Genomic DNA, 19958 nt, shown 5'->3' with positions numbered 1-19958 from the left:
ATTATATGAAGCAAACAGAGGAGGGGAATGCATTCACACAATCCTGTGTTGACGGAATTTGAACCCGTGGTCACGGGGCTGTAGGACCTGGGGACCAATGATGCCACCTGACTGGGTGCACTAAGGCCAACTGAGGCAGCTGTGGTCTTCAATGTGGGGCCCCAGTCTGGGACTCCCTGAGCGCACAAAGCATCTCCGAAGGCATGGTTGGTCGGGGGGAGGTTAGGAAATACATTTCCAGATTGTCATACTCTTTCTAATTGATTGCCTTTCCAAATCACCTTTCTCCCACTTTACGATAAAAGGAATACGTTTCTCCCCTTTTTTTCTTTTTAGTTTTTTTTTTTAACATTTATTTATCTTTAAGAAACAGAGAGAGACAGAGCGCAAGTGGGGGAGGGGCAGAGAGAGGGGAGACACAGAATGTGAAGCAGACTCCAGGCTCTGAGCTGTCAGCACAGACCGTGACATGGGGCTCAAACCCACAGTCCGAGAGATCGTGACCTGAGCCAAAGTCGGACACTTCACTGACTGAGCCACCCAAGCGCACCTCCCTTTTTTTTTTTTTTAACCTGTCCCTTTCAACTGCCCCAATATTAAAGGAAGATCGCGTAGCTCTTGGGGGAGGGTCTTGGAAAAGAAGCACAGAGAACATCAGAAAATATCGTTGATTCAGGCAGTAAATTAACAGTAAGGCTCTGTGCCTTATCGGTCTCTCTTAGAATTAAAATACTCAAGATTTACCAAAAGGGTTCTGGGAACCATGAACTCGCTTCATCGTGAGGCCTCTGTGCATCGTTCTTAACAATGGGACCTTACCTTGATGAGTCGTCACATACATTCACCTGGGTTTTGGCCTAATTTGTAAGTTTTGTGTGATTTCAAGGAGGCGTGGGAGAAGAGCTCCGTGTTTCTATCCAACAAGTCAACGTTGCATCGTCAAGGGAAAAGGAAGGTGTGTTGGAGGTAAGTAGGCGGTTTACATTTCTCATAATTTGTTTCAAGTCATAGAAAAATTCCCGCTCACTTTTACCCAAGATGATTAGATGTGTAAAATTTACTATTTAGAGGTATGGGGTCCCAGAAATTTTTTAATTTTATTTTACTTTATTAAAAAAATGTTTTTATGTTTATTTACTTTTGACAGAGAGAGAGAGAGAGAGAGAGAGAGGGAGAGAGAATGAGCGGGGGAGGGGCAGAGAGAGAGGGAGACACAGAGTCCAAAACAGGCTCCAGGCTCTGAGCTGTCAGCACAGGGCTCGAACTCACGGACCGTGAGATCATGACCTGAGCCGAAGTCCGACGCTCAACCGACTGAGCCACCCAGGCGCCCCCAGAAATTCTGAAAAATGAATTTCAGACATATATGTACGAATCTGGAGGGATACAGACAAGTATGGTGAAGTGGACGATTAGCTTCTTTCAAAATAAAATATCATATCTATATGAAAAGGTGGATGTTAGCCGAAGCCATCGTGGTGATCATTTCACAAAGTGTGTACCTCAGACCTTCATGCTGTGTGCCTCAAACGTACACAGTGATGGATGTCGATCCATCAAACCCATGAAACTGGAAAAAATAGAAAAAAGTGAAGGTCATTAAGATACACTCGTATGGGGGGAAATGGAATAAAAATATGAAGCCAGGAGCAAAACAAACAGAGTAAAAGAACTTAAAGTTTAGGCATTTTTTTTTTCAACTATAATCTTGGGTATCAAATTTCCATTATATTGAGATTCCCACAGCAACATTGGGAATGGTTCTATAATAAGTTTCCTTTTACATGCGGATTTTAAAAATTCACGGAAATTTTGTTCTTTGCCACTGTTCCAATTGATGGTGAAAAAATTTTTGCCGTTCAACCTAAAATTGTAATAGGAAACACCTAGTTTTAAAGACTCTTTTGCGGTCTGGGAGCCCATTCCTGAAGACGGCTAAGCTGCCTCCATCCATCATTTGGCTCCTTGTTGTTTCGTTTCAGTCCCTAAAGAGTTAAGGAGGCCACAGTGTGTCCCAGTGTATCTACTGGTGATTCTGTGACTGAATGAACCTGGCTTCTGAATTGTGTTAATCCCGATGTGCTTGATTTTAAGCTGATAAAGGGCGGAGATGGTTAATTCTAAAGGAAAGATGACTGACTCAGATCCTGTATCCGATCATCTGTTACTAAATGGACTTGCGGATAAGGCAGAGAAAAATCAGGAAATGGTAAGTTGCCGCCTGAAAATAGCCGTGTTTGAGGGCTGTCCTTGTAGACGGCGATGCTCCTGACCCGGGACGCCTGCTTCTTGATCTCTCCTGCCGCGGTTGCTGATGTGATCCCCTCCTCGTCCCTCTGGGGCCCATCTGGCCACCAAGTGTAGTGTAGATGTTTCGCCATAGCTGACACTGGTTGGTTGGGGTGCAGTTTCAGCCTGGGAAGCCGGGCGGGGTGTTGTCCGGCTCCTGTAGGAACTGGCCTCGCTCTGGGCCCAAGGGCCACTGTGCTATCCCACACCCACCACATGGTTCCATTCCCTCACCGGCAAGCCATGCGGCATCGTTTTTTCCCCAGAATCCAGAACGTATTTTTGATGGGAACCAAACTTGGCCTCTGAAATCGGTCTGATCTGAATTTTATCCCAATGCAAACACTTCCAGCTGTGTGATCTTGTTTCTAAGATGGCTCTTCCTCCCTGGTGTGCAAGTTGGGTTCTCCATCTCTAACATGGGAATGATAACAGAATTTGCCTTCTGTGACTGTTGAGAGAGAGGTCCCTTTACTGCTGTCGTGTGTCTTAAAGTCATGGATCATCAGCCTCTTTCACGTTGACTCCATTTTCATAATAAATGCTAAACAATATTAAACAATACTAAAAGCCACATTGAAGCACACAGAAAAATAAGAAGGTCCCCAATATAACTGTGTTTCTTGCCTGACTGTAACCGGCAGCGTATGGGGCAGTAAGAACTCATACCGTTCACACCCACCTGCTTGGCTGTAGCTTGGCCTTTTCCAGTCATGCTGAACGGTGCTGTCTTATAATCCAGAAATTCCATTTCTAGGTACAGACCTTGGTTTTCAGCGTGTGGTCCCCAGACCAGCATCCTCAGCAAGGCCTGGGAAGTTTGACCTGTACATGATTAGCCCACACATCCACCTCCCCCCAGACCTGACGAACTAGGAACTCCAGGGGTAGGGCCCACATCTGTGTTCGAATAGTGCTTCCAGGCGATTCTATTTGTGCTAAACCACTATGCAAACTTGCAGGTGCCCTCTGAGAGCCATGTTCATAATGGCGTTGTTTATGATAACAAAACCCAGAATCAACACAAGGGCCTGTGAGCCGTGGACAAATGTGTCAATAGCGGTATGCTCATGCAGCAGAATTCTGCTTGGAAGTGAGCATCAAAGCATCAAGATCTAAAAAACAGTGGCAAAACAAAGAATTGAGTCATAGAAGAAATGTATGGTACGGCCCCACTTATACAAAGTTCCAATTCAGGCAACAAGAAGCAATGTATTGCTTAGGGAAAGATGGGTAGGTGGTAAAACCGCGAAGAAGAACAAGAACGTGGTTCTCACGAGCCTCAGGATGGAGAGACCCTTGGTGGGGAGAAGGGGTAACAGCAGGAAAGTGATGGGGAAGGGTGCGTGGAGTGTCTTATGGGCTGGGGTTATGTGTTTTCTTAATTCAGGTGGTTGGTACTATTATTCATGTTTTATAAACTCTTGGGAATAGGTGATGTAAAGAAATGAAAACAAAGAAGAACCCATGAGGAAGGCTGAGATGGAGGCTGGTGGGTACGAAGGTGTACCCAGGTTTCTGGTACCATAGGGCTTTCCCTGTGGAGCTGTGCTCCACACCTTTCTGAAGTTTGTTATAGAAAAAACTGGCAGCAGACGCTTGTTAAAAAAAAATGGCCAAGAGGATTTTATTCCAGCCTAATGCCATAAGGGAGAGAGACTGAGGTCAAGGTGGTACGGGTGGACAGGTGGGGATTTACAGCCAGCAGGAAGGGTGAGGGAGAGGAGAAAGAATGACTAAGAACAGGTTATCATCAAGGGGACCAGGAGAAAGAGCTTGATTAGCTTTTAAAGGTGAGGGGATTCTTTGCTAAGAAGGATTCTTTGCTAAGTCTGGGCTCAGCAGCCCAGGAGAAGCCAAGTGGAGAAGAGGGCTCAAGGTGGTCAAAGAGGGCTTGCTAGCATTTGGTCAAGGAGGCCCTTGTCAGTGTGGACCCCCCCCCCTCACCCCTGCAGAAATCTGCCAGCATTGCCTGTATACAAACTCTTGTACTCATGTACTTTGTAAGGCAGTGGTTCTCAACCAGAGGCACTTTTGCCCCTTGGAACATGTGGCAATGTCTGGAGACATTTTGATGGTCACAACTCAGAGTAAATAATGAATAGAGGCCAGGGATTCTGCTGAATCTCCTGCAATGCATAGGACAGACCCCAACAACAAAAGCTGACCTGGCAGAAAATATAAATAGCTTCTCACCACAAGATAAAGGAACTACCTAGTAAAACTTATGTATATTATAAAGCATATTCTCATAGTCTCTTCTTAATCAGGTTGTTTGTTTTCTTATTGTCAAGGAATTTCTTGGCAGTTCTTTATGTATGCTGGGTACAAATCCTTTGTCAAATATATGTTTTGTGAATATTTTCTCCCAGATTGTGGCTTGTTTTCCTTCTCTTAGTCTTTTTTAGAGACCAGACGTTTTCAATGTTGATGAAGTCCAATTTATCAGTTGGTTCTTTTATGAACTGTGCTTTGGGGACCATATCTAAGAAAACATTGCCTAACTCACAGCCATAAAGATTTTTCTCCTGTTTTCTTCTAGAAGTTCTGTAGTGTTAGATTTTGCATTTAGGTCTATGATCTGTTGTGAGTTATTTTTTTAGTATGGTGTGAAATATGGATACAAGGTTATTTTGGGGGGTATATATATGCCCAGTTGTTCTAGCACCATTTGTTGAAAAGCTTTATCCTTCCACTGCATTGCCCTTGCACTTTTGTCAAAATCAGTTGTCCATACACAATGTCAGTTTATTTTCGGAACATATATTCTGTTCCTTTGATCTCTTTCTCAATTTTATACCAGTATCACATTGCTTTGCTTACTGCAGCTTTTTAATAAATATTGAAATCAGTAATGTTAGCCCTCCAACTTTGTTCTTCTTTTTCAAAGTCAGTTTGTTCTAAAAATGTTTTAGACCGTTTATATTTATTGTGATTGTTAATGAAGTTTGAGAAGATCATTTTGCTATTTATTTTCTATTTTCCCTGTCCTTTATTTCCCCTTTCCTCTTTTTCTACCTTCTTTTGAATTAATCAACTACATTTTTGATGATTCTATTTTATTTCCTTTGTTGATTTACTAAATGTGCCTATTTTAGGGTTTATATTTTACATATTTAACTTGTCAAGTCTAACTTGAAGTGATAGTAAATAACTTAATATTTAAAAATTTTTAAATGTTTTTTTAATTTATTTTTGAGACAGAGAGAGACAGAGCATGAGCAGGGGAGGGGCAGAGAGAGAGGGAGACACAGAATCCGAAGTAGGCTCCAGGCTCTGAGCTGTCAGGACAGAGCCCAATGCGGGGCTCGAACTCACAGACTGTGAGATCGTGACCTGAGCCGAAGTCGGACGCTTAACTGACTGAGCCACCCAAGCACCCCTATAACTTAATATTTAAATAAGAACCTTACAATTGTATGCTTCCATTTGTCTCCTCCTAGCCTTCATGTTGATTTTGTCATGAATTTTAATTTGACTTATAAGCCCCACAATGTATTGTTATTTTTGTTCAGTCATATATCTTTTAAGGATATGTAAGTTACTTCTAAAAAATGTAGTAGTTACCATTTCTGGTGTAGATTCCTTTGTGTGGATTCAGATTTTCATTCAGAATCATTTTCCTTCTGGCAGAAGGACTTCCTTAACATTTCTTGTAGTGCCAATGCTGGTGATGAATTCATTCACTTTTTTATGTCTGAAAAAAACTTCATTTGCCTTCATTTTTAAAAAAGGTATTTTGGCGAGGTATAGAATTCTAGGATGATGGATTTTTTTTTCCCTCCAGTATTTTAAAAAGCCTATTCCACTATCTTCTTATTTGTATTGTTTCTGATGAGAAATCTGCTATAAATTTCATCTTTGCTCCTCAATGTGGAACGTGTTCTCCGGCTGCTTGAAACATTTTCTCTCTGTGGCGGGTTTTGAGCTATTTGACTATAATCTGCCTTGATGTAGTTTATGTACCTTATGTTTGGGGTTCATTGAGCTTCTTGGGTCTTTGAGTTAATTGTTTTCAAGTGTGGGGAATTTTTACCTATCATTTCTTTAAATAGTTCTTTGTGTTCCTTTCCCACTCTCTTTTGGGATCTCTTCTCACCTATTGTGATAGGTTGATTGAAGTTGTCTGTCTCTGATGGAACATGACCCGCAGGCCATGACAGAATTCTTTGATTCTGCTTTCTTCAGGGACTCGAGAAGAGCCTATGTAGCCAGTATGAGGAGAAAGTGCGCCCCTGCATTGACCTCATCGACTCCCTTCGTGCCCTGGGCGTGGAGCAGGACCTGGCCCTGCCCGCCATCGCTGTCATTGGAGACCAGAGCTCGGGCAAGAGCTCAGTGCTGGAGGCCCTGTCAGGGGTCGCCCTTCCCAGAGGCAGCGGTAAGAACTTGCTCTCTGTTTTAATCAGTTCAGGCAGCCATAACAAAATGCCACAGACTGGGTGGCTGAAACAAAGACTTATTTCTCACAGTTCTGGGGGCTGGAAGTCCAAGACCAAGGTGTTGGCATGGTTGGTTTCTCCCGAGGCCTTTCTCCTTGTGCAGATGACCATCTCCTTGTGTCCTCAGATGGCCTTTTCTCTGTGCACACACACGTCTGGCATCTCTTTCCTTTTTTGTATGGATGCCAGTCACCTTGGGCCCCACTCTTCTGACCTCATTTACCCTTAATTACCCCTTTAAGGAGTGGCCCCAGTGGTCACACTGGGGGCTGAGGCTCTAACACATGAATTGGGAGGGGGACGTGAGTCAGTTCATGGCACCCTCTTGTTGCACATTTTTGTGTGGGTTGTGTATAACCTGTGCATTATGGCAGGTCTGAGTATATGTACTTGCACCCCCAGCCCAGAACCACGTGCATGTGAGTGTCTTTCCTGAGCCCCTTCTCAAGAGGTGACCTTCCAAATGGGAGGTAAAGATTGGTGCTCTGATTAGTGGTGCTATTTGAGTGCCAAGGTCAAGGGATCGGTGGGGCTCCAGGGGAGAGAGGGCAGACCTGAGATGGGCCTTGAAATACAGGTCAGATGTAGGAGAGGGTGGGGTCTGGAAGTTTACGGCAGGGGGACGTGGTCAGGGGGCCTGGTGAGGGCAGTATGTGTTCCTGATGGTATGGGTGTATCCTGGGGGATAGCGGAGGACATTTATCAGAGTTTGGGGGTTTCCTACGAGAGTGCGCCACCCGAGCTGATGGCAAAACAGTGAGTTGAAGCGAGAAGCCGAAAGTGGTGGCTCTCAAGCATTAGTGAGCAAAAAATTACCTGGAATGCATACTCAATATGCACATTTCTAAGGCCACCCCAGACCTAATGCATCCGAGTGTCACACAAGGGGACCAGGCGCTTTTAGCAGCCTGCCCAGATGATTATAGAAAAGTTTGCGCAGCATTGACCTCAGGCCACCGTCTAGGACTCTTGACAGCAGAGTGCAGGACTGATGCGGACGTGGCCTCCAGGTATTGTCACAAGGTGTCCTCTGGTGCTGAAGCTGAAGAAGCTCATGAATGAGGATGAATGGAGAGGCAAAGTCAGCTACCAGGACTTCGAGACGGAGATTTCAGACCCTTCGGAGGTGGAGGAGGCAATCAATACAGGTAAGTGCCCCACATTTGTTCGCCATCACCTGTTTGGACATCTGGCCACCTGGGTGAGGGAGGAAGGGGTCCATCTGTCACTGTCCCCCTCTTCCCCTTCTGGGCCTGTCCTGTTCTCCTGGGGGCCTCCCTCCGGCCCTCATTTGCATCAGGCCCCGGCTCCCTTGTGTCTTCTCTTCTTTTTCCCTCAGTAAGACCAGCGCTTTGGGCAGAATCTGACCTCAGCAATTACTTGCTTAGTATGTAAACAAGCATCGGAGAGTAATGTGGACTTTAAAATTTAAACAAGGAGTATCTGTCCCTTATTCAAAGGCTTCCCCACTCCACAGATCTGATGGAAGAAGAATTGAGTGTGGGGCCAGGGAACCCCTTTCCCCGTTAGCCTCATGAAAGGCATCCTGGACCATCCCCGAACCCTCTCTGGAAGCATTTCATAGGCCTTTTCCTCTGCATGTGTTTGCACAATCCCAGCTCGGGTTGACCTACAGTGCGTCTCAGTGAATGCCAGCCACAGAGACAGAGATCACCCTGTCCCCATGAAGCATCCGAAATGAGATAACACGCGGAGGATATAAGGACAAGTGGTGGCAGGGTTGGCTGTGGCTGAGAGTGAGCAAGGCGGATAGATAATCTCTGCCACGTGGACCTTCGCTTCTTCCTAGTGTGTCACAGCCTAGTCTCAGTCATTTGGGGAGCAGAAGTGGCAAAGAATGAGCTTGGCTCTTAAGAAGGTAGCAGCCACTTGGGATGGGTACCGGGTGTTGCATGGAAACCAATCTGACAATAAATTGTATTAAAAAAAGAAGATAGAAGCACTAAGTCGCATTTATAGACTGTTTTACAAAAGTTGAAGGATGCTTTTACAGTCAGAACGTCATTGTGTGATTGTTGGGCTTAGATTGGCTCCAGGGGCAGAACACTCAAAACCGCTGTGTGTACCTCTCACCCTTCCTGTGTAACAACGCTATCTCAAAGCCCAGTGGCTTGGAAGCATTGGTTTCTCGCGATTCGGTGATCAGCCGGGCAGTTCTTTCCCTCCAGCTGGCTTGGCTGGGGCCAACCGTCGAGGATGGCCTCGGTCACATACCCAGGCCCTGGGCTGGAAAGACCAGGCGTTCTCCCCATGCGGTGGCCATCCTCCTCCAGGAGGCCAGGCTTAGCTTTTTGCGTGGTGGCGGACGGGTTCCTGGCAGGAAGGGAGGAGGATCCCCCAGGCGCAAGGTCTCGATCTCTACTGGAGTCCATTCTGTGATGTCCTGTCAGCCATGGGCAAGCCCGAGGTAGAGGGACAGACTCTCCGGTTGGGAGAAGGTCGCCCTGGAGAGGAGCGTGCGTGCAGTGACGGAAGGGAATACCGATAAATAAATTTAGATCTTGAAATTGTCATCGTTACGGAGGCAGGAGCCAAATGAGGTCCCTTGATAGGATGTCAATGCCAGGGCTCGTTTTGCTCAAAACTAGCACGTTCCCCTCCATCATTTCCCAAATCCTGTCCCAGCGTGCCCATGTGTTTTTATTTGCTTTCATTTTGCTTTGGTGTTAATCTCCTAGTGACGTCAGGGGAAGGATTTAGGTGCCATGCCAGGAGGAGCTCAGGTCGGCCCCGCTCTGGCCTGGTGCAGGTGCACCTTTAGAGATGTTTCTCTTGCTCTCTCCACAAACAGTTCTGGCCACTGGCAGGGAGAACCCTGAATTGTCCTTTGAGTTTCCTTTTAGCCCCGGAAAAGTGAATCTGCTCCAGATATGCCTTATCCAAGCACGGCAGGTAGAAGGTGCTTTCGGAGGATTTGCTATAGGGAGATGCTTGTACTGTATGCTCTCTTCAGGTTTTCTCGTTTCCCCCTTCCCTAGCCCAGAATGCCATCGCTGGGGAAGGACTGGGGATCAGTCATGAGCTAATCAACCTGGAGGTCAGCTCCCCTCACGTCCCGGATCTGACCCTGATAGACCTCCCCGGCATCACCAGGGTGGCTGTGGGCAATCAGCCGGCCGACATCGGACGCCAGGTACAACCTCGGTCTGGGGGGGACCGGGGCTGTGCCCTGGACACCAGCGAGTTCCGGGCTGAGTTGGGAGGGTGGTTATCAGGAGGTGTGAAGGGTGGGCTCCGTGGCCTCCACCAAGTCAGATGGAGATGTTCTGGGGAGCGCGAGGCAAGGAGGCAGAACTGGAAATCCATTTTACGGTGTTTCGGTTTTATACAGGGACCCATTTTTGGTTAGAGTTACATTTTGTGGCGTATCTAAGCTGGCGTGTACAGGAAGGGGTTTTATGTGGGGAGAGAAAGCATTAGCAACAGATATGATGGCATTTTCATGTTGGCAAATGTTACCCAAGAGATTAAGATCTAGGGCACCGTCATGCACTTGGTGGCATCTTCTCTTTCCCTGTGGTTGTCCTCTGTGGAATCCTGGGAGATAGTTAATGAGCTAAGATCTGGCGGTTTTCCCCAGACCCCAGAGCTCCATTTCTGCCACGGGAGACTTGGTTTCTTGTAACTCTGGCTTGAGAAATGCTGCAGGCTTGTTTCTTTCGGGGAGATACCCCTGGGACGTGGAGGTCCCAACGCAAGGGCAAGGTCGGGACCTGTCCCTGCCCTCATACGCCTTCATTTTCTTACAGACCAAGCAACTCATCAGGAAGTACATCGTTAAGCAGGAGACAATCAACCTGGTGGTGGTCCCTTGCAATGTGGACATCGCCACCACAGAGGCCCTGAGCATGGCTCAGGAGGTGGACCCCGATGGAGACAGGACCATAGGTAAGAAGAGGGAAGAACCTAGAAACCATAGGAGGGCTTTACTTGGCCGTGGGCTCAGCAAATGATGCCTCTGGTCTCGGCCGGACCCGTGTTTCCCCAAGCGTGGGCCAAGCCCCATCTGCACCAGAAGTAACTGGAGAATGTTTAGAAATGCTAGTGGGGCGCCTGGGCGGCTCAGTCGGTTGAGCGTCCGACTTGGGCTCAGGTCACAATCTCGCGGTCCGTGGGTTCGAGCCCCGCATCGGGCTCTGGGCTGACAGCCCAGTGTGCCTCACTGGGGCGGTGGAGAGTCATCACAATAGAGCATGAACTCTTCGACTGGGTAGAAGGGAAATTAAATGGCCGTCACAGGCTGCTGTCTCTCTGGCATGAGGGCCAAGCCCTGGGTGAAGCAAGCCCCCCACAGCTGCCTGGAGGGGCATGCCATCTTCCTGGGGCCTGAGCTGTAGTTCTGTCACTGGCCAGGGGCTCTGCCTCAAACCGTGGACTTGGGGGTTGGGGGTGCCGTCGTGTCCCCACGAGCAAGGCTGAGAGGAAACTGTGAGCGTTCTCTGATGGAAAGGCTCCGGCTTGCAGGCATCTTGACAAAGCCTGACCTGGTGGACAGAGGCACCGAGGACAAGGTGGTCGACGTGGCACAAAACCTCGTGTGTCACCTGAAGAAGGGCTACATGGTCGTCAAGTGCCGGGGCCAGCAGGACATCCAGGACCAGCTGAGCCTGGCCGAGGCTCTGGAGAAAGAGAGAGTCTTCTTTGAGGACCACCCACATTTCAGGTACCCGGGCCGTGTTTCCGCAAAGGGCAAACCAAAACGTAGGCCCTCCATTTCTCCTGGGGAACATGGCTGCCGCCCAAAAGCAGACGTTCGCAGTGGGTGTGTGAGTGTGTCTATACCTTGACAATGCCCGTGGGATTTGCCCAGGAGAACAAAAGAGGAACTGACAAAGTACAGCAGGAAATAGACGTCCACAGCCAGATGGGGAGGGAACTGGCTACGATAATTGAAAATAAATTAAATAGAAACACAAATACCGGAAGAAAACATAAATACCTCAGAATAGAAAAATAATTAGAAAGCTCAGAAATTGACCCAGAGACATACATTTCCTATATGATAAATGTGGCCTTTCCAATCGCGGGCCACATCAGTTTGATTATCAGTCAGGGGCACTGGGGGAAATTGTAAATTTTATGTTATGTACCTTTTACCACAATTTTTAAAAATTGACAGATGTGGAGACCAGAGCCTAGCTGTGAGTGTACTTTCACAAACAGGCATGCCCTTTATCCTAAAAAGTTCTTTAAACTATAAAGAATCTATAATAACTCGGCGAACGCAGATTTGGATACAGCGAGGATAGGCCTTCCTTCCTCCAAGCAGCCCATGGTTTAGGTTCTTGTCTTGGGGAAGGGTGTGTCCCATAGTTCAATGTCATCCATACACCTACGTAGGTACGTGTCGGGGTATTTTTGTGAAATCCTATGCCGACATGCATTACGTAGACTTATGTGCATATTACCTACGTGAAGAAGGGTGTGTGTGTTATGAAAACATATCCATAGGTGACCAAGCGTATCTTTATAAAGACCAGTTCTGTAGTCAGATGTCATGAGACATCTTTAAAAAAATGTTTTTAAATGTTTATTTATTTTTGAGAGAGAGAGAGACACAGTGTGAGCAGGGGAGGGGCAGAGAGAGAGGGGGACACAGAATCCGAAGGAGCTGTGAGCACAGAGCCCGACGCGGGGCTCGAACCCACGAACCGTGAGATCATGACCTGAGCCGAAGTGGGACGCTTGACCCGCTGAGCCACCCAGGCGTTCCAAATGTCATGAGCCATATTTAATGTCTCAGCTGGAAGGGATCCCTCTATACCATTTCTTAAAGAAAGCTTTTTATTTTAGTCCTGGTCAGCTGACATACAGTGTTATATGAGCTTGAGGTGTACAATTCTCTCCAACTCTATGCCATTTTTGAAGTGTCCGAAATAATGAAGACCCTGCCCTCGTTCCGCGCAGGGCAATTCTGCACATCTGTTGGGTACCCGCGGCAGGGCGCTCCATCCGCCTGGGAATAACTCGATTTGCCTTGCCTTTCCCTGCAGCAGAAAGCCGGCTTGCGTTTTCTGGCCACACCAGCATGGTTGTGCATGTCGTGTTCTCTTCTCCGTCCGCAGGGTTCTTCTGGAGGAAGGAAGGGCCACCGTGCCCTGTCTGGCGGACAGACTGACCACTGAACTCATCATGCACATCTGCGTAAGCACATGTAGAGGCGTCCGTTCTCTGACTCGAGTCCCACAAACCCAGAGCCAACCCTCGCGGGCTCGCTCACCGTCCGCACGCACACACATCTCCCCGGGGATCTCGTTAAGCTGCAGGCTCAGGTTCGGCGGGTCTGGAGCACAGCTTGGGATCCTCGAGCAAGCTCCCGGACGGTGTGTGACTGCGGCACCACATGTTGGGCGGGACCTGATAGACTACATCCGCTTGGCCTAAAATCTCATGCGCCCTGCACGAACCTGTTCCTTTCTCGTTGCCAGCCGCTATGGCAATGGCTTGACAACGGTCATGGTCATAGATTTCATATTTTAAATCTCTCCGTGGTTCTTTTTCAAGTTTGTCTGGACAGAATCCCTTTCTCTTTCACCTGTGCGGTCCCTTAAAAAGGTTTCCTTTGCACATATTTCTGTTGTACGCAGCGCTCGAGGATTCGAGTGTCAGGTGCACTGGGTCCTGGTAGCCATCACCCACAATGACCTGGACTAGGGTTTCGACCCTGGGCCTATCCTTTCTGGAACTTGATCTGTGGGTATTCATGGAAGCCCAGGTTCAGAATCGGTTTCTCCAGGGAGGTGCAGCCTCCGGCCTGAATCATTTTAGATTCTCAGCTCGAGGCCTGGGGGACCCCTCAGGGAGTATGAGTTTGGGCAGCAGACCTGTTTGAGGGCTGGTTTGTGGTTACAGATTTTCAGCAGAGATTTTATGTCCTTCCGCTCAGCACCGAGTTCAGTCCCCAGGAATGGGGACAGAGGGCACGGTTGTTCCTAGCTCTTTGGGGTCCCAGCTTTGTAGGGTAAGAAGACGTTGGCTCGTTAGAGTCCCCGCCTCGAGCAAGCCCACCGGGATTTATTCGTTGCCCCAGCACCAAGTGAGGCTCTGAAATGTCACCTCAATTTTTCTTTCCTACAAATGCCCTGCGAGGCCAAATCTGGCTGTACTCCCGCTCTCCCCGTCCGCCCCTGGGCACCCGTGTCACCTGTCTGTGCCTCTGAGTACCTGCCAGCTCATGGATACACTTCAAGGGATGCTTTTTTTTTTAATTTTTTTTTTAACGTTTATTTATTTTTGAGACAGAGAGAGACAGAGCATGAACAGGGGAGGGGCAGAGAGAGAGGGAGACACAGAATCCGAAGCAGGCTCCAGGCTCCGAGCTGTCATCACAGAGCCCGACGTGGGGCTCGAACTCACGGACCACGAGATCGTGACCTGAGCCGAAGTCGGCCGCTTAACCGACTGAGCCACCCAGGCGCCCCTCAAGGGATGCTTTTGATATGCCAGCCAGCATTTTTTGGTGTTTGCGGTGGAAGAGGGCGCTAGCATGCACTGTCCACCGTGTCATCAGAGACAGAAGTCCCTGAAAACTTTAAATCTGTTAACAAAAGTTGTTGAATCTCAAATTGTCCCAACTGCTGCTTTTTCAGAGCCCACAAGACAGGTGGCCCTTTCTAATGTCCCTGCAGATCGTGGAAGGAGCTCTTCCTGGCGTTGCTTGGACAGGATGCAGGAACCGTGCAGAGTAGCCACCTTGGCGTGTCCCTGAGACTGTCTCCCCTCCCCCCAGGAGTGGGAATGTGGGGAGGCCTGGGTGGAGTCAGTGCCCACTAATGTGCCTCCCTCTCCACCTTCACTCTAGAGCAAGCCAGGAGGTCAGGTGTACCGTACAGGTGGCCTGGGGGCTCCAGCTCCTTCCCTGTCCGTATTTATGTCTTTGCATTCTTTTCTGTTTTCCTCAGAAATCTCTGCCCCTGTTAGAGAATCAAATAAAGGAGAATCATGAGAAAATAACAGAGGAATTACAAAAGTATGGCTCAGATGTACCAGAAGACGAACACGAAAAAATGTTTTTTCTGATAGATGTGAGTATTGCCCGTAGCATCGAGTCGGAGATTCACACATCATTGTCCAGAAAGGGATCGTGTGCCTCATGCACTTTTCTCTCACTCCCCGAAAGCCGACCCAGGCTCACTGTGCCCATTTAACACCAAAGAGGGGCCAGGGCGGAGGGACAATGGGCAGTGACAGATGGTCACATTTGCCGTATGGATTGCTTATCACGCGTGCTCACCCGAGACCCCGAGGGCGGTTGGGGGTGTGGGAGGGTCTGGTACCCCTGTCACGTGGTGAGGCGTCACTTGCCCACCCTCAGCCTACACACGGCCTCCAGACCACCCCACTTGTATCTGGAACATCTCCGCTTATACGTACGTTCTCCTTCTTAACAGAAAATCAATGCATTTAATCATGACATCACCTCTTTAATACAAGGGGAGGAGTCTGTGGGGGAGGGTGAGAGTCGGCTGTTCACCAAAATCAGACATGAATTCCACAAGTGGAGCATCGTGATTGAAAAGAAGTTCCAGAAAGGTGAGTGCCAGGCACCGCCGTAGGCCTGGCGAGGTGGGTCAAGGCGGGCGGTGCGGATGGCGAGAAGGGCCAGAGGGGGGAGGGGGTGCCTTTGCTCCGCCCAACGTCACTGAACCCAGGCCAGCCAGCGCCTGCTGCAGACTTCGGAGGACACCTAGAGAACACGCAGAGGAATCTGCCCAAGTCCGCAAGGGCTTCGACCAGAATCAGCCCTCCTGCAACAGTAGCAGGTCAACATGGCGCCCGCCACTGCCTCATGCTCTTCGTGGTCAGCTGGCCGTGGCCTTGAAGCCCGTGTGTATCTCAGTGGATTTTGTAGCTGCAGCAGCGACGCAGGGGAAACGAAACATAGCCTGGACACCATCGCTACACCACCAAATTCTCAAGAGTCCGAAAAAGGTAGAGAGTGTGACCTGAAGTTAATTTTTTTAATATTTCAAGATGCTTGAGGTCAATCATATACTGGCCAGTGATAAAGCGGCAGCAGCTGAGGGGAATTTTAAGTGACTTTGCTTCTACTTGGGCAGCTTGGTGGCGGGTTCCATAATGTACCTTGAGCTGACTGGAGGTTCCGACTGGCCGCTGTCCTTGGCTTTGAGTAATGAACGTGAGAGGATACATCATGCCATTGTCGACATAATTCGACGGCCACGCCTTTCAGTCGTCTGTTCGTTGGCAGAGGGCATGGAGGGCAGGACGAGATAAATGACAGCGTTCCCTGGTAGAAGACTGGGGCGGTCACTTGCCACTTGCCACTTGCCATCTCTGCACCACTCCCAAGCTGCTGACCGTGCTGCGGGAAGACAACAGTCCTTCGCTTCCAGCAACCCCCCTCGTGCATGGCTCAGCAAGCTTATTACAGCATGCGGCCCATGAGAAAACAGCTCTCATTTTAAGATGCTAAATTCCTTCCAACAAGTTATCAGTTGCATGTCACTGGGTTCCCACATGCAAGAAAATGCATTTGGACCCCTAACTCGCCCCCTGTACAGAGATAAACTCAAAATGATCAGAAACCAACCTGTGAGCACTGAAACTATAAAACTCTTAGAAGAAAACCTGGATTCTAACCTTCGTGGCCTTGGATGAAGAGGCGGTGTTTGCACAGGACACGACATCACAGGCGACAAGAGAAGTAACAGACAAGGGGGACTTCATCAGAATAAACAACGTGTGTGGGTCAAAGGGCGCCACCCCCCACGCACAGAACCGGAGAAAATACTTGCAAATCACACATCTGACAAGGGTCCAGTGCCCAGAATATACAAAGAACTCTTACAGATCAACAACAAAAAGCCAAATAATCCAAGTTAAAGTGGACAAAGGATGAGAATAGACATTTCTCTAAAGAGAAGACACACAAATGGCTTCTGGGCTCACGAGTAGGCGCTCAGCGTCATTAGCCGTCAGAGAAATGCAAACCAAAGCCACGGGAGACCCCATCTCACACGCACTAGGGTGGCTGGTATGTTAACGTACCCGTGTATTGGTCTGCTAGGGCCGTCCCAATAGAGCACAACAGACTGTGTGTCTTAAATGACAGAAACTTACTTTCTTACAATTCTGGAGGCTGGAAATCCAAGATCAAGGTGCCAGCATGTTTCGATTCTCCGGAGCCCTCTCTCCTTGGCACGTAGACATCACCTTCTCCATGTGTCCTCCATGGTCTTTCCTGCGTGGCTCTGTGTCCTGCTTTCTTCCTATAAGGACACCAGTCAGATTGGAGTTCAGTCCACCCCAATGACCTCATTTCAGTGCGATCGCCTCTTCAGAGGTCCCGTCTCCGGACACAGTCACATTTCCTAGGTGCTGGGGGTTAGGACTTTAACATACCAATTTTGGAGAGATACAATTCAGCCTGTGACAGCAGATGATAGAAAATGTTCAGCCATGGAAAAGCATGAAGGACGAAACGTGCTGCAACATGGACGAACCTTGAAGACACTGTGCTGAGTGAAGGAAGCGAGACACAGAAAGCCACATGTGTTTTGGTTCCATTGATATGAAATGTCCGGGACAGGCGTGTCCCTAGAAATAGAGAGTAGAGGAGTGGTTTCCGGGGGCTGGGTGGGGGGAGGGAAATGAAGAGGGAGTCCTGATAGGGCGCAGGGTTCCTTGGGGCGATAGAAGTGTTTGAGAATAAGCTACTGGGGACAGTTGCACAATTTTGTTAATGTACTAACAAATCACTGAGCTCTACACTTGACTAGGTTGGATTTAATGTTTTATTTTTGAGAGAGAGCAGGGGAGGGGCAGAGTCTGAAGTAGGCTCCAGGCTCTGAGCTGTCATTACAGAGCCCGATGCGGGGCTCGAACCCACAAACCGTGAGATCATGACCTGAGCCGAAGTCAGGTGCTTAACTGACTGAGCCACCCAGGTGCCCTGACTAGGTTGAATTAAAAAAAAATTTTTTTTAAGTATATATATCTATTTTGAGAGAGAGAGCATGCGTGAGCAAGGGAGGGGCAGAGAGACAGGGAGAGAGAGAATCCTAAGCAGTCTCCATGCTGTCAGCACAGAGCCCAACGTGGGACTTGATCTCATGAACCGTGAGATCCTGACCTGAGCCTAAACCAAGAGTCGGATGCCCAACCAACTGAGCCACCCGGGTGCCCCCCGAGGGTGAATTTTATAGCATGTGAATTTTATCTCAGTTTGTACAAAATTCCTACGAGAAAATATCTCCCAACCAAAAGAGGATACCTAGACCATGATTCCTGGTTAGTTCTTTTCTTTTCTTTTTTTAATTTTTAAAAAATATTTATTTTTGAGAGAGAGAAAGAGAGAGACAGAGTGCAAGCAGGGGAGGGGCAGAGAGAGGGGGAGACACAGAATCCAAAGCAGGTTCCAGGCTCTCAGCTGTCAGCACAGAGCCCAACGCGGGGTTCGAACTCATGAACCGTGAGATCATGACCTAAGGCAAAGTTGGATGCTTAACTGACGGAGCCATCCAGGCGCCCCTCCTGGTTAGTTCTTAGGGCCTTCCTGAATTTCCACCCCCCAGTGTCCTCCACAGTCCAGTTTGTTGAGAAGAAAAAGAATTCCAAAAGTATAAAGAAACAACAAAGTGTTTTATATAGCGAACACTGATACCAGATCCCGTGAATGTGGTCTTATGGGCTTGGCTAGTCCGCTATCCCAAGCTGATTACAAACACTTTGTACTCATGCTCTGTGATGTGTCGCTGATTCTGGATGGCATTCGTGGTCATTTTTATTTTTTATATGATACAGGGAACGTCTGCGTTCCCTGCCCCCTGGCGTTATACCCTGGCTCTGTACTTGCCATCTTGACACGACTAAGGAAAATGATCTTGAGATCTGTTTTTTTATTGCTATCCCTGAATTATTTTCCATCGATAAATCCGATTTGAATTTTTTTTTTTTTTCCATGCGGCTCTGTGTTTTCACAAAGTCCAGAATGGTATTGTGTTTCGAAAAACCTGTGGGGCGCCTGGGTGGCTCAGTCGGTGAAGCGTCCGACTTCGGCTCAGGTCGCGATCTCGTGGTATGTGGGTTCGAGCCCCATGTCAGGCTCTGTGCTGAGAGTGCGGAGCCTGCTTGGGATTCTCTCTGCCCCCGACTCATGCTTTTTCTCTATCTCAAAATAAATTAGGAAATGAAAAAGAAAAGCCCACAGGGTTATTTTTGTAAAATAATTCAGCACCGTTCTTTTCCAGGGTACAAAGCGATATATAAAGAAATTGAGAAATTTGAAAATCGGTATCGTGGCAGAGAGCTGCCGGGGTTTGTCAATTACAAGACGTTTGAGATTATTATCAAACAGCAAATCAGAGAGCTGGAAGAGCCGGCTGTCGACATGCTACGCACGGTAACTGGTGAGTTCTTGATTTGGCTTTTCGGCGTTTTATTTCCAGGCCCGGGAAAGGCTTGGATCAAAACCAGTGAGAGCTCTCCTCCCCGGGGTGTTTTCCAGTATCCAAGAACCCAGTCAATTCTCTGATTCTCCGGGGCACCAACTGGGTGTTCGACATTTGGACTCAGTTCCGACACTAACCGGGTTAGCGCCGACCGGACGGTGTAAGGGCTCACCCCAGGGGACTGCCCCCACGTCAGGCTGTGCTCCTGCCGGACAGGCTCTCGGGGGTTCCCACGGCCCCCTCCTCACGAGGTTCTATAAGTTGCCAGAACAGCTCACAGAACTCAGGAACACACTTGACTTACCTCTACGCGTTTATTTTAAAGGATGTACTTCCCTTTTCCAGGTTATTATAAAGGGTGTGAAGGGAAGTATAGAGGATGAGGCCTGGGGGGGGGGGGGTCCTGGGACACGTGCTTCTGTCTCGTGGAGTCGGGGGCGGGGGGCACCACCCTCTGGGCACGTGGGTGTGTTCACCAGCCTGGGAGCTCTCTGATCCCTGTCGTTTAGGGGATTTTAATGAGGTGGAATCAATGATCACAAAGACATAATCAGTTATTAACTCAATCTTCTCCTCCTCAGAGGCGGCGAGGTGGGATGGGGGTGGGGGGGTGGGGGTGGGGCTGAAAGTTCCAGGCTTCTAATCTGGTCTCGATCTTTCTGGTGACCAGCCCTCACCCTGAAGCAGTCTGGGGCCCACCAAGAGTCACCTTCTTAGAACAAGAGATGCTCCTGTCACCCGGGAGTTTCTAAGGGATTTAGGAGCTGGGTGTCAGGAACCAGGGGCACCCACA

The 19958-nt window shown here is 48.6% G+C and overlaps 1 protein-coding gene across 2 annotated transcripts in view; it reads left to right on the top strand.

Moving 5' to 3' along the window:
- MX1 (MX dynamin like GTPase 1) overlaps positions 1-19958 on the top strand; it is a 28085-nt gene that overhangs the window by 2455 nt on the left and 5672 nt on the right. The window contains exons 2-12 of one of the 2 annotated variants that reach the window (XM_042956493.1): positions 887-966; positions 2095-2209; positions 6478-6670; positions 7742-7879; positions 9731-9885; positions 10502-10640; positions 11217-11415; positions 12818-12896; positions 14654-14776; positions 15143-15284; positions 18965-19123. In XM_042956493.1, coding sequence (XP_042812427.1) covers positions 2111-2209; positions 6478-6670; positions 7742-7879; positions 9731-9885; positions 10502-10640; positions 11217-11415; positions 12818-12896; positions 14654-14776; positions 15143-15284; positions 18965-19123 — 1426 coding nt within the window. In that variant the 5' untranslated portion in view covers positions 887-966; positions 2095-2110. The remainder of the gene's footprint in view (positions 1-886; positions 967-2094; positions 2210-6477; positions 6671-7741; positions 7880-9730; positions 9886-10501; positions 10641-11216; positions 11416-12817; positions 12897-14653; positions 14777-15142; positions 15285-18964; positions 19124-19958) is intronic. The other variant, XM_042956494.1, reaches the window with a different exon arrangement.

The sequence above is a fragment of the Panthera tigris genome, chromosome C2, assembly GCF_018350195.1.
Source record: "Panthera tigris isolate Pti1 chromosome C2, P.tigris_Pti1_mat1.1, whole genome shotgun sequence".
Classification (NCBI taxonomy): Eukaryota; Metazoa; Chordata; class Mammalia; order Carnivora; family Felidae; genus Panthera; species Panthera tigris.
The sequence above is the reverse complement of the archived record's forward strand: the minus strand, read 5'-3'. Positions and strand labels throughout refer to the sequence as shown.